Source organism: Equus asinus, chromosome 1, assembly GCF_041296235.1.
Source record: "Equus asinus isolate D_3611 breed Donkey chromosome 1, EquAss-T2T_v2, whole genome shotgun sequence".
NCBI lineage: Eukaryota > Metazoa > Chordata > Mammalia > Perissodactyla > Equidae > Equus > Equus asinus.
In genome coordinates, this window is record NC_091790.1 from 34,053,832 (window position 1) to 34,066,118 (window position 12,287).

The following is a 12,287-nucleotide window of genomic DNA, read 5'->3' on the forward strand; positions in this document are numbered from 1 at the left end:
AGGCTGATGGGCAGAGGCAGACGATGGGTGTGCTTCCAGGCGAGGTGGATCCCCCCATGAACGAGGGTGTGCCCATGTCCTGCAAGTTCAGCCGCAGCGATCCTGTGCCGTCCATCTCCGCCGGGTCAGAATTCCAGAGTGAAACTCTGTTCCAGGCTCAGAGACGCTGCCAGGGCCTGCAGGCTGAGAGGAGAGGGCAACCCCAGGCCTAGCCTATCCGGGGGGTCTCCACAGAGGGGAGGAGGAGGGGGAGGAAGAAAGTCACGTTCAGCATCTTGGCAGGATGGGGTGGGAGTTAAAAAGCACATTCAAGAGGATTATTTTTATATTTGGGGGACAATCATTTGTTTTATAGTGATCCACTCAACCCCTGGATTGAAAAGTCTAGAGAAATGGCATGAGGGTTTTATATTTACCAAAATGGTACACAAAGGATGAGGAAACGCTCATAATCTTTATTATCCATAACCAGACAGTTCTATTTCCAAAGGCAGAAGGGGACATAAACTGTAAAATTAAACATAAGCTGATGTCAGACAAGAGTCCTTATTTTATATTGAAAGGTAGAGATTAACCTAAATAAATTATGGTATGAAAATATAATGAAATATATGCAGCAGTTACCAATGATGGGAGAGATGGGCGTCTGTTGACCAAAAAAGGAGATGATTTATTGGGAAGGGAAGAAAGGAGGTTTGCATTTTTTAAAGTAATTTTGTATGTATTATCTACTACATACAAACATACATGCATAGATTTTTAAAAAATGGAACGATATATATCTTAAATGCAGTAGTTAACAGTGCATTTTAATAGTTTGGCTTATCTGAATTTTGTCATTTTTTATAGTGGTTTAATTTGTTTTTTAATTTTTAATGGAATGCTTTCCCATCACTTTAAAAAATGATTTGAGGCAGAAAAGGCCTGCTAAGCATTATTTTTATGAGGACACAGTGATGAACAAGATTGACACAATCTCCCCACTCATAGTGCCCAGGGTTTGGCTGGGCAGATAAGCTTAGAGCAAGTAATTCAAGTGTGACGGATGCCCAAAGAAATGTGGGGTCCTGTGGAAACAGAAGAGAGAGACCTCCTCTGGACTGAGCAAGGTGAGTGCCAGCTGACGCTGAAGCTAAATCAAGTCAGCTAAACTAAACAACATTTTGGGGCTGGAGGAGGCAGGCACAGTGCCAGGCACTGAGGGCCAGGACAACCGTGGTCCATGTCATGCAGGGAGACGTGGCAGGAGAGAGAGGCAGGGCCTTCTCTTGGGGAGAGTGGAGACCCACCTGGAGTTGAGTGCAGCGGTCTGGACGTGGCACTGAGGCAATCCTTGCCACCTACTAGGTACACACCTTACAGAAGACGGCAAGGTAAGTAACAGTGGATAGCATTAAAGAGGGTAGATGTGCACCCTCAGTGGTGCGGCCCGTCACCTGAGCTTCGCCCCTTCTCATTACCCAGTGTAAGCGTGAAACTCACACCCAGGACCTCAGCACGTGCTTTGGACTAAGCTTTCTTAAACACTTACTTTTTCCAAGACGGGAGAGTTAAGCACACAAGCCCTGGAGTTACAGCCCTGGCCACTCATGGCAGTACCAGCTGTGTGGCCTTGACTGCCTCCTCCCTGACTCAGTTTACTCACCTGTAAAGCTGGGATCATGTTTTATAGGGTCGTTGAGAGGATTCAATGAAGCAAAACATGTAAAAATACTTAGCACGGTGCAAGGGATCAAAACAGGTCAGGGCTCAATAACAGATATATATGCACAGAGAGCTTAATTTTCCAAGTTCTGTTATTTTTAGAGGTCTAAAAGCATAAATTTCCTCTGAGTTCCCTGAAGGAGGGGCCAGAAAAATCAAATTTCATTTATTCATCCATTTTTTATTGAGTACTTCTATGCCAGGCTCTGTTCTAGGTGCTGAGATGAAGCATTGAACACAAAAGATGTTGGCCTTCGTGCAAGAGTGCAATGAGGAGTCGGAGGAAGAGCAGAGAGAGGTGACAAGGACATGACGACAAAGAGTGGAACACACAGTGTCTAGACAGAGGTTATAAGGATGCTCTGGGAGGGAGCCAAAACAGGGAGGGGGTGTATGGAGGGCTGGCTGGGATGGGCTGCAGCTTTAAGAGATGGATGGAGAAGGTGAAGTTTGTACAAAGACCCAAAGGAAACTGTGGCCACTGGGATGGAAGGCAGTCTTTGAGACGGCAGAGGGCATTTGTGTGTGTGTACCAAGTAGTGAATACTCAGTACTCAGGTGGCACATCCCTGGGGAAGGCAGGTCAGAGCTGTGGCCCAGAGGTAGGGAAACACGACGTGCACGATGACGTGGCTGCCAGACAGAGTCACCTCCTCGGGGAGGGAGCGCTGATCCAGAGCCAGTGCAAAACAGGCCTGCTGCCTGCCTTCTGCTCAGCTGCCTTATTTAACTGGAGTTTGGTCAGAATTCTGGAAGGAATAAGATATGCTCTCTCTGCCAAGGAGGTTTCAAGGGCTGGGGCAGCATTTCTACCCAGCCGGGCACTTCTTTCATGTAAAATATTGGGTGTTTCAATATTACTCTTATGTAATTTACAAACCACGGCTCAGCCTATCTACTATATCCTACGCCAGGTACTGTGTTTTCTCTTCCCCATTTTTCACCCAGAAAGAAAGACGTGGCTCACTTCTAATTATAGTTAAACCTACTCATCAAGGAAGATGAGTGTGGGCCAGAATTTCTCCTTGACTTCTGAATGCAAAAATACGCAACCCATGGTATAAAAGAGACGTTAATGGCCCCCTCTGAACCAAACAGGTGAGTTAAGGGCGGATCATGAGAGCAGGGGTCAGCAAACTATGGCCTTCAGGCCAAACCCAGCCTGCCATCTCTTGTTGTAAATAAAGTTTTATTAGAACTCAGCCGTGCTCTTTCGTCTGCCTGTTGTCTGCGGCTGTGTCCACACTGCAGTGCAGGGTTGAGTGGTTGCCAGAGCCTAGACTATTTACCGTCTGGCCCTTTACGGGAAGAGCTTGCCAACTTCTGACAGAGAGAGATGAACCCAGATCAAAAAAGATTCTTCTTTTGAAATTAAGTCTGAATTAAAACTCGAAATAATCTATAAAACTTTATCCTGAAATTTTTCAGTGAGTAAAGTATAAATTTTAAAAATGACTTTCATATGTTATTTTTCTAGAGACTACCAATGACATCTTAATGCACACAAGATATAAACCCTTTTATGTAGTATGCTTTCAACTGTGTCAAAAACACAGCAAAACAAACACACCTGGGTGTTCACCTGGCTCAGAAAAATGACTCAAATTCTCTTTAACAGTTTTTACTTTATTTTGTAGCGCTGTTCGATGGATGGGATAATTCAGTTTGTTTTCCTGTGACTTGGGGCATTAAGACCTATATTTAAATTCTATCTGTGACTACCTGGTATCATTTAACATTCACTCTAATAAGTGTTTCAAAAGAAGTCTCTAAACCAGTATCTTTCAACTCATTTTTTGGGGAAAACATATATTTAACTATGATTTCTCGTATCTGTCAATACTCCCCTCACCCACCTTCCCATCCAGAGGTACTTATCTCAGGTCCCAGCTCCCTCTTTTTTCTCTTCCTTCAGTTTCCCCTCATAGCCTACTTTTGTTCTGATAATCACATAAATTAGTTTAAACCTATATTTACAATAACTCTCCCTTTAGTGGTTAATGTTTTTATTTAACACTATCATTCTGATTGGTTTCCATGTTTACTGCCGGTTTTCTCAAACACAACATTTCTATTCAACAGTTATGTCTCTGACTTCATTCTTGGCCACTGACAATATATTCTTGAGTGGTTTTTGCAGCAAAGGTCTTTAAGTGTTACATATTCTGGGAATTTACTCAGGTGAGGTTTTTTCTATCTTTGTCACTTTATTTGAAGAGAAAATACATCAATAATAACACCAATTGTAATCAAATTCTTGACAGACTAGAGCTTTGACAAATCGTTGTTAGCCAGAACTTTGTGGGTAGGCGAAGTGTCTACTGTATCTAGGAGACTGCGGACGTCCAGGTGAGTCCCCGGGGAGGACTCCCTCATGCTCAGGTGTAAGAGTTCAGGCCGTGTCCAGCCTTGCTCAGCACAGCTCTGCCCAACTACCTCCAGCCAGACTGTACCCCAGCTGCATCCTCTCTCCTCTTCTCTGGTTCCCTAAGAAGTATATTTTGTTTCTTTTTGTAATCCATGTGGGTTCCTGGTTGCCTCACCTAGAAAAACACAAAGTAGGACCACACCTGGCTTCCCAGCTGCAGACCGAGCACTCAGCCCTGAGAGCAGGTCTAAGATGCTCAGAAAACCGTCATTCAGTTATACCCATTCCAGTCCCTTGATGAAATACCTTGGGCATCGCAGATCAGCTTCCAGGATTGTCGTAGAGTTACATTGTCTGCTGGCTCTATCTAGTTGGCTTAGTTTCCCTTCTTTTGGAATATGAGCCTGGGGTTTCTATACTTAATCTGTGGGGGCGGGGGGGGGGGGCGGTCACAGAGGGCTTCACAGATTCCTCTTATCCATGGGGATGCGGGGTCATGGGGGACTTCACGGCAACACAGAGCAACACAGTCAACTTGCTATCTGCCCTTCATTTCTCGTAATTAATGTAACCCTACCACTGTCCAAGTAGTCTTTTTATTAGATATCATCATCATTGACATATCGTTGCCATATAATAAGTTTATCTTCGGAAATATTTTTGTAGGAATCCACAAGATAGACACTATTAGGACACCTACCCACTGTGGTTATTTCTTAGTTCTACTTTGTTGTTGTTTTTTTCCCTGCAATGCTTCTCCCAGCACCACAGAGAGAGAGCAGGAAAAACAGCAAACGCAGCAGAAGCAAGCAAGAGTATGATAGTTCATGTGCAAAGACACTTTACCCCTTTGGGGATGGGAGTTTGTATAATTTGGGGTCTATATAAATGTAATTCTGCAAGGAGGGAGCTCCAATGGGAAGCCCAACATTACAAAGGTACATTCAGATTAGAAAAGTCGGTGGTTATAAATTGCTGGAGAGATGTTCTCTGAGAATCACTGACAAAAACTGCAGATTTACTATACGCGACCCCTCTATTCCAGGCAGATAGTCCCCATGGTGTGACTGAAGATCCAGAGAGAAGCCACGGACTAGCCCTGGGACAGGAGGAGCATTTCTGTTCAGGTACAAGTGGCATTCTCCAATATCGCTGTACTTGTGTGTACCCCAAATATAGTTTTAAATGGTTCTTTTTTAAAAAGACCAATATCTGCATTTTGTACTATACTATTTTAATTTTAAGGTTATTATACATTGGCAGATTTTAAAACATGAATTTTACCTATTAAACAAGTTAGAGGTGAAAATATTTACATATGAGTATGACCTGTATATAGTACCAAAACTACACATTATCAAACTAATTACTATTCAGATGCAAATATCAGATATTAATAGGTCGTATTCCGGGACTTATGAACTTTTCTCCCAGAGATTTCTAATTATTTGACAATAACAACTACCGAAATTTCATTATAGCTCTGTGAAATAGATTCCTTAAAGGGTAAAAAATAACAACAATGACAAACATTTATGGAGCTTAACCAAGTTTGTAAATCAAGCTAAAAAACCACCAAGTTGTGTCCAGATTTCTAACATCATACCTGCAATTTAACAAATAGAGTTGCTCTGCTTTTAAATCTATTGCAAGAGTCAACACACATAAATTCCACGTCTCTGGTATTTAAACGTAGAGTGGTTGGTTTTTTCCCTTTCTTCTGTGATCAGTGCCACATTCTCCTTCCTAGGCAGTATAGTGTAGTGGAAAGAACTGGCTTAGAATCTGACAGAGGTGGGTCTGAACGCTGGCCCTACCCCTAACTGGGTTGTTGGTTAACTTCTCCCGTTATCAGTTTTCTTGCGCTAAAAGGGGCTAGTAATATCTATTCAATAGGGTTGTTGTGGAGAAAACGGGTTTAAATGAGATGATATATATAAAATCCACAGTGCAAGCTAAGGGCTAAATATCAGAATCCTTGCTCAGCGCCCTGTGCAGTTTACAAAGCCATTTCACAGACACGGCTCTTCTTTAATTACACCTCCATGAAACTGACCTGGAAACGTAATCCCAATCTTTTTAAGGAATAAGGACATGAGGATTCTCAGGGGGTGAGGCGGTTTCCCTAAAGAGCACAGCCATGGGTGAGAGGCTCCAGCACTTGGGTCTGGTCGTCTGTCCACGTCCGGCCGTCTGTCCACGTCCGGCCTGTGCCAGCAATAGCCACTTGAGACAAACACCTACTTTCTTTTCCAATTTACTACAGTAGGGGATGAAATCCTTCTAGTGAATTCTCTTATCTTTCTTATCCATCCCACCCTCCAAACGTAAATTGCAAATGTGCTGTTTGGTATAGCCTTGGCCATGGGGACGATCCAGCCCAGGTGACAGCAACACTCAGCCACGGAGGAAGGAGGAACAAAAGCCAGCATGCTTGCCTCTGCCCTGCGACATTCTCCAGAAGAAACCAAGCCATGGTTCCCCTTCCTGGGACAGGGAGACGGGAGCTCTGATTTGGGGGAGTGAAGGACAGTTTCCCTGCCTGAGTTTGATGCAGACAAATTAGGAATTCTTAAAGAGCTTTTCTGAGCAGTTAAACTTTACCATCTCCAATCTCTTGCTGCCACTGAGAAGCAGAGCTATCACAGACGCACAGCACAGCCAGGCGGCTACCAAGACTGACCAGTATTGCATGACCCACACTGTAGCTTCAGGGAAGGGGGCGCCAACTCTTCTCGTCCTCCTCTCCGGAGGTTGGTACCTTTGTGACATCTTTAACAAGTACACTGACATCTACTGACTGCTGTTGCATTAGGTTTCATGGATCGAGGATGCCCCATGGTCCCTTTTGAAGAATGGTATGGGGCAGGGAGAAAGGGTCCAGGCACTAGGATTTGCGTGAGACCCACCACATCCCCTTTGTGCTTAAAAAGGCCTAGATTTTCAGTTCTAATATTTGGCTAAAAATAATGCTTGGAATCTGGTTTCAAAAAATTGTAGCTTTTGGGGGGGAAAATCATAAAAATGTAAAACATCAAATTATTTGTTAATATCCTGACACCTTTAATCAGGCCTGGGTATTGCCAAGTGCTATTTGCCTTGAGTGAGCACAGATACAGCCTGCACACCCCTTTACTTGTAGTTTTAGGTAAATTTTTTTGCTAGATTTAAGCAATGTGATAATCAAGTCTATTACACTACTCTGGATTGTTTCTTATTGACAGGGTCTCAAAATAATCTTCTCATGTGGAACAATGTCTGTCTCCTACACATTTATCCAGACTTTACCACTAACCAATGTCTAAAATCTAACACTGACTAAGTAATAGAAATGAAGTAAGAAATTTAACAGGACAGTGATTATTTTCAATAAATGGTTTGGCAATTCCGATCAAACTGCTCGAAAATGCAAATCAAGAAATACAAACTAAAGCCATGTTTCCTGGTGGTGGTGGGAACAGCTGATGGTCTAGAAAGGGGCTGCACAGACAGGCAGATGCTCAAACAAAAGCAGAAGACATCGGAGACAATGGAACCATGATACAATGTCAGTTAAAAACTTTTCTTAAAGCCTCAGACATAGAAAAATTTTTTAGATCTCACCTGAGATTATGAGTTTGATAATCAGTCTTCCCATCTTGGAAACGTCTATAAAATCATCGTATTCAAAACCATGCTATGCAACTGAGAAGACAGCATGCACACCCTGCCCCATCCTGATGCCTGGAATCACCAGGCTAATGTAGCCCGGGCCAGACTTCTCATCACCATTACCCTTTATCTTGTGACTGAATGAACCATGAAGGCAAAGGATTCTAGAAAATTCCAAAGCCAGCTCACAGCAGCTTGAGAGGTAAGAAGATGGCAGGACTCCTCAAGTTATGCAACACTTGTGGTTTCTAAGCAGTGAGCAATGAAACCCCCGCCTGTGCAAGTGCTAGGCCAGAACTTTCTAAGCAATTGCACATCAGACAGCTTCCTCATCTGACATCTGTTTTTTGAAAACACAAGAGAACTTAGGTGGCAGCAAAGAATTAGAGAGTGCGAAGGAAGGTACATCGCAGAGGAGGAGGGAGCCATGGGAAGCAGAACAAACAAAATAAAGGAGAAGGAGGAGGTGACACCAAGAAGAGAATGAAAAGGAGAAAAGAGAGAATGGGGGCACCTTGAAAGACATACCTTCAATTTTCTCCCGTTTCCCATATTAGTAAAAAATATATTTTTTGTTGCCCTGTTCTTCGTGCTATTATGAAGAACAGCAGGAGACCGATTTACAAAACCAGTAATCCAATCTTGGCTCTCAGCAAGTAGAAGCTGGTATTTGAGATGTGAAAACACTATAAGGTGTGCTCGTGGGCAGCGTTCCTAGGAAATTTCCCCATGATTCTCTTCCCTTCATCGCCCAGCCCGGCACAGAGAGTGGCACCCAAGTCTACTCAGAGTGGAGACTAGAGAGGAAATTACAAAATGACTCAGAACAATTTCTCAGAACGTATTTTTTTTTAAAGTGAAAGCAGCTACCCTGTGGGGCTGGGACATTACTAAAAGGTGAGACTCTGTTATGAGTGATAAAAGGCGTAAACGAAGCTTGGAGACTCAAACACATCATCTATCGCACAATCAGAGATTTCATTTGACTACAATCTCTAAGTGCACAAAATATTTAAAGAAGGCATCAACATGACTGGGCCTCTTAACAATGGCTAACATCTGAGAAGGTCTCTGTGCAGGAGATTTTAAGGAACAAATGAACTGTGTGACACCACATCGACCCCCATTCTTGGTAAATATTAAAGAGAAGATTGTTAAGATTCACGGTGCCCACATGGTGGCCAGCCAAGATAACATTGTAACTGTGGCTGTTGTTCCTTCAAAAGAAAAAGAAAAGAGTGAGCAGCAACAAAGACTTAGCTCCCTTGCTGATGTGACAGTGGCCGGGGGAAGTCCTCCTCTCAGTGGCCTCAGAGGAGAAACACAGGAACCAACTGCTGCCTAATTATCCAGTGAAGTGAGCATAACAACCACTCCCCCCCAGTCCCTCGGGTAGCTGTTTGTTCACTAAAGCAAGTTCTAGAGACCTTTGGTTCAGGATCAAAATTTAAATTCATGTTCCGGAAAAAAAAATCACCTTTTTCCACTAACTACAGAAAATAAAACTTTTTCAAACCCTACAACACCAGCACATAATGTAGCAATTGGTGTTCAACAATCTGGGGGTATCTAACCACCACCATCAATGTTGTCTCTTCTGGTCTCAACCTAATAATTAATAAATTATTAATTTATTATTATTAATTATTAATTTATGCCTTCGAGGGAGGGGTCATCGTTTATTTTATGCTCCTCAATGTCTCTTAGCATATTAAAAAAATAAAGCATTAATAGCCAATCCCACCCAACCAATGAGACTTGAAGATGAAAACGAAGTTCAAAATGCCACTTGACTAAACAGACACAGTGCTTTTCCTATTGTAGGTACTTGATAATTGGTTCTGTAATGTTAATAATATTAAGTCAAGACAGAAGCTAGGCTATGCAGACGTTTACTCAAAGTCAGAATTATGAACCTAGAGTTCATAGATCCCCAAGGGGAAAATCCACGGGTAAATGTCATAAGATGAGTGAACTCTGGAATTGACGTACGTGAGCGATCTTCTGAGGGTCCATAGCGCTCATCAGATTCTCAAATGGTCTGCTCTCGATAACTTCCTAAACACAGTAAGAGAGTAAAAGACCAGAGCAGATATGGGAATACGGTATCTGACAATCCTCACCTTCATGTCCCGTTACCTTAAAACCTCCACAAATCTTAGATGTTTTAATGTCAATAACTGTGTGAAGGACAACAAATGACCACTGCTAATTCTAACTGGGTTCTTCTTAAGTGTTTTTTTTAAGCAGCTCTCCATATTCATGAGGAGAAAAGGCTATATCAAGCAAAGTTCTGCTTTAGCTCAAGTATTTAAGTAGCAAGGCAGACCGGGAGAGGCGTCAGAGCAGTACAGAGCCGGGATGGCCCTGCGAGACTGGCAGACCCGGCCCTCAGAGACACAGGAGTTTCAGGACTTATCCAAGGAAAAAGGGACTTCGGTGTAAGACTTGGGGCAAAATCCCATGTGTTCTTCCTCTGAGGCCGCCTTATGTCCAGACAGCCTCCCCTGAGAACATGCAAGAGCCTACAAATGGGGTTTACTGAGGTGAGGGTTTGGCCTGAGAAACTCAGACTCCATGCTTTCTTTTCCAAAAAGCGAAATTACACTGAGGTCTCCATAACTCTATCTCCAATCCAGGAAGCCTAGAAAGAAAAGACAGATGGAGACACAGAGGGCTGAAGGCCACAGAGGATAAAGATGGAAGATGGCGGAAGGCTACGTTCTCCCCCACGACCACAGCTAAAAGCCAATGGCCCATCTTCAACCAATACAGAACCCGGGGAACTCGCCCTCCAACCACATCTTGACTTGTCCAGGCAAGCCAGAAGGAAGGACGAGATGTCAAGGAGCCTGGCTGGAGACCCAGTCCCACCACCCAAGTTGCAGGGAGCTGGCTGGCTACTCCGAACTGTTGTCTCCTTGGAGAGGACAAACACATCTCTCTTACAGTCTCATCTCAGAGAGGATGGGAGTAAAACCAGAGTCCCCGCTGTTTCAAAAAAGAGGAAAGGTCAGGAGAGGGCTGCACAGAAGTAAATGCACGCCACCAGCCATGAGGCGAAGACCAGGCACGTTCGTAAGGCATCTCGGCTTGCTCAGGGTCAAATCTTTGTGTGGCCTTGGCTCTGGGGAGTGTCCAAGTCACTCTCCTGTGAGTCATCGTCCCAGCAGTGCGAGGAAGAGGGTACAATTATCCTTTCAGCACTTGGGCTGCTTCCACACAAGTTAATTCCAGTGCCCGCTTCTACCTGACAGGCCTGATCCACGGCCCACCCCGGGTGACTCACGCTGAGCCTCTGCGCTGCGTCTTCATGACCTCCTCGTTTTTTTCTTCTTCATTTTGTGACCCTGAAGATGACTCGCAATAACAACTTTTTCTTTTTTCCAGAAAAACAGGATAAAAAGGGAAAGTCTGGAGGAGAATGAGAATGCAGGGGACAGAAGAAGGCAGGAAGGAAAGTGCTGAGGGGCCAACGGGGATGGAGGGAAGAAAGAGGCTGGAAGGGAAACCAGCCCTGCCACAGTCACAGGAAAAGGGAAGGGAAGAAAGGGACTCTGTGGCCTTAACCCCACCAGCTTCGCTGTGAGCCAGGTGACATGGTCCCCACTTCACAGACTAGGAGACGGAAGACTGAGAGGGCACAGCTGGCTCCAGGCCTCCCAGAGCTTATACCATGCCACCCAGCTTCCAGAACAGTCTTGTCCAGTTCCACATACTCTGCTGCCTAAACATGCATGTATTCTATATTAACACAGGGCACACAAGTCTTGTGCCACATCTGTGGCACACTCACAGCCTCCTACGGTCTCCACACCCCGACCCCAGCAAAGTCTCACTCAATGAGCAGTGCAGTGTCTGAGCTCTAAAAGCCTTGTTGGCAAAGGCACAGACAGCTGATCGCTTGGTGCCTCACCCTGTTGTCGGCAATTTCTGTGCCCTGGACCCCATTAACCCATAGCTCAGCCAACAGCAACAGCCCTCCCTCCACTTTTCAGTTTGCGTCTGTCCAGGGACACACTAGGCCTAGCATAAACCCCTGGAGGACCCCGCCCTACAGTCATGTTGGGAGTCTGGGGTTGGGGAGGAAGCTGCTGTGAAAAGAAGAGGAGAGAGAGGTCACCACCAGCAACATTTCTTCCCAGTGCCTTCTTGTCAACTCCACTGTTCGTCGTCCTTCCTCTGGACAGGCTCTCCCTTCCTGCTGCCTGCCATGCACCTATCTGCTCAGTGGTCACTTCTGAGTGCTCGCTGCCGCCCCACACTTCGAGCTCAGTGCTTCCGCTCACAGCTAGCCTCCCCACACCCTGCCCTAGGATTTGGTTTTCTTTCCTTCTTTCTTTTTCTCATTTGACACTGGGCGACATCTCTAAGCCTGCTGGATAGAGTAAGTGACCTTGGCAACAAAGATGACAGGGCTCTTGTGTGCTTCATGCTACAGTGATGTCCCTTTCTGTCATCCCAGTGTCAGGGATCAGAATTGGCTACCCCAAAATGCGTCTCTTTGGTTAAGGACAAGAGACCCTGAAAGAAACTTTGACCTTCCCCCTAACTGCCTAAAAGA

The 12,287-nt window shown here is 44.6% G+C and overlaps 1 protein-coding gene across 8 annotated transcripts in view; it reads right to left on the reverse strand.

Annotated features, from left to right (window-relative positions):
- TIAM2 (TIAM Rac1 associated GEF 2) overlaps nucleotides 1–12,287 on the reverse strand; it is a 227,319-nt gene that overhangs the window by 23,006 nt on the left and 192,026 nt on the right. Inside the window, exon 1 of one of the 8 annotated variants that reach the window (XM_014831491.3) lies at nucleotides 8,252–8,496. The exons of 6 other annotated variants lie outside the window; for them this stretch is intronic. In XM_014831491.3, coding sequence (XP_014686977.3) covers nucleotides 8,252–8,275 — 24 coding nt within the window. In that variant the 5' untranslated portion in view covers nucleotides 8,276–8,496. Of the gene's footprint in view, nucleotides 1–7,675; nucleotides 7,906–8,251; nucleotides 8,497–12,287 lie in introns of those variants that run through there. One more of the 8 variants, XM_014831492.3, reaches the window with a different exon arrangement.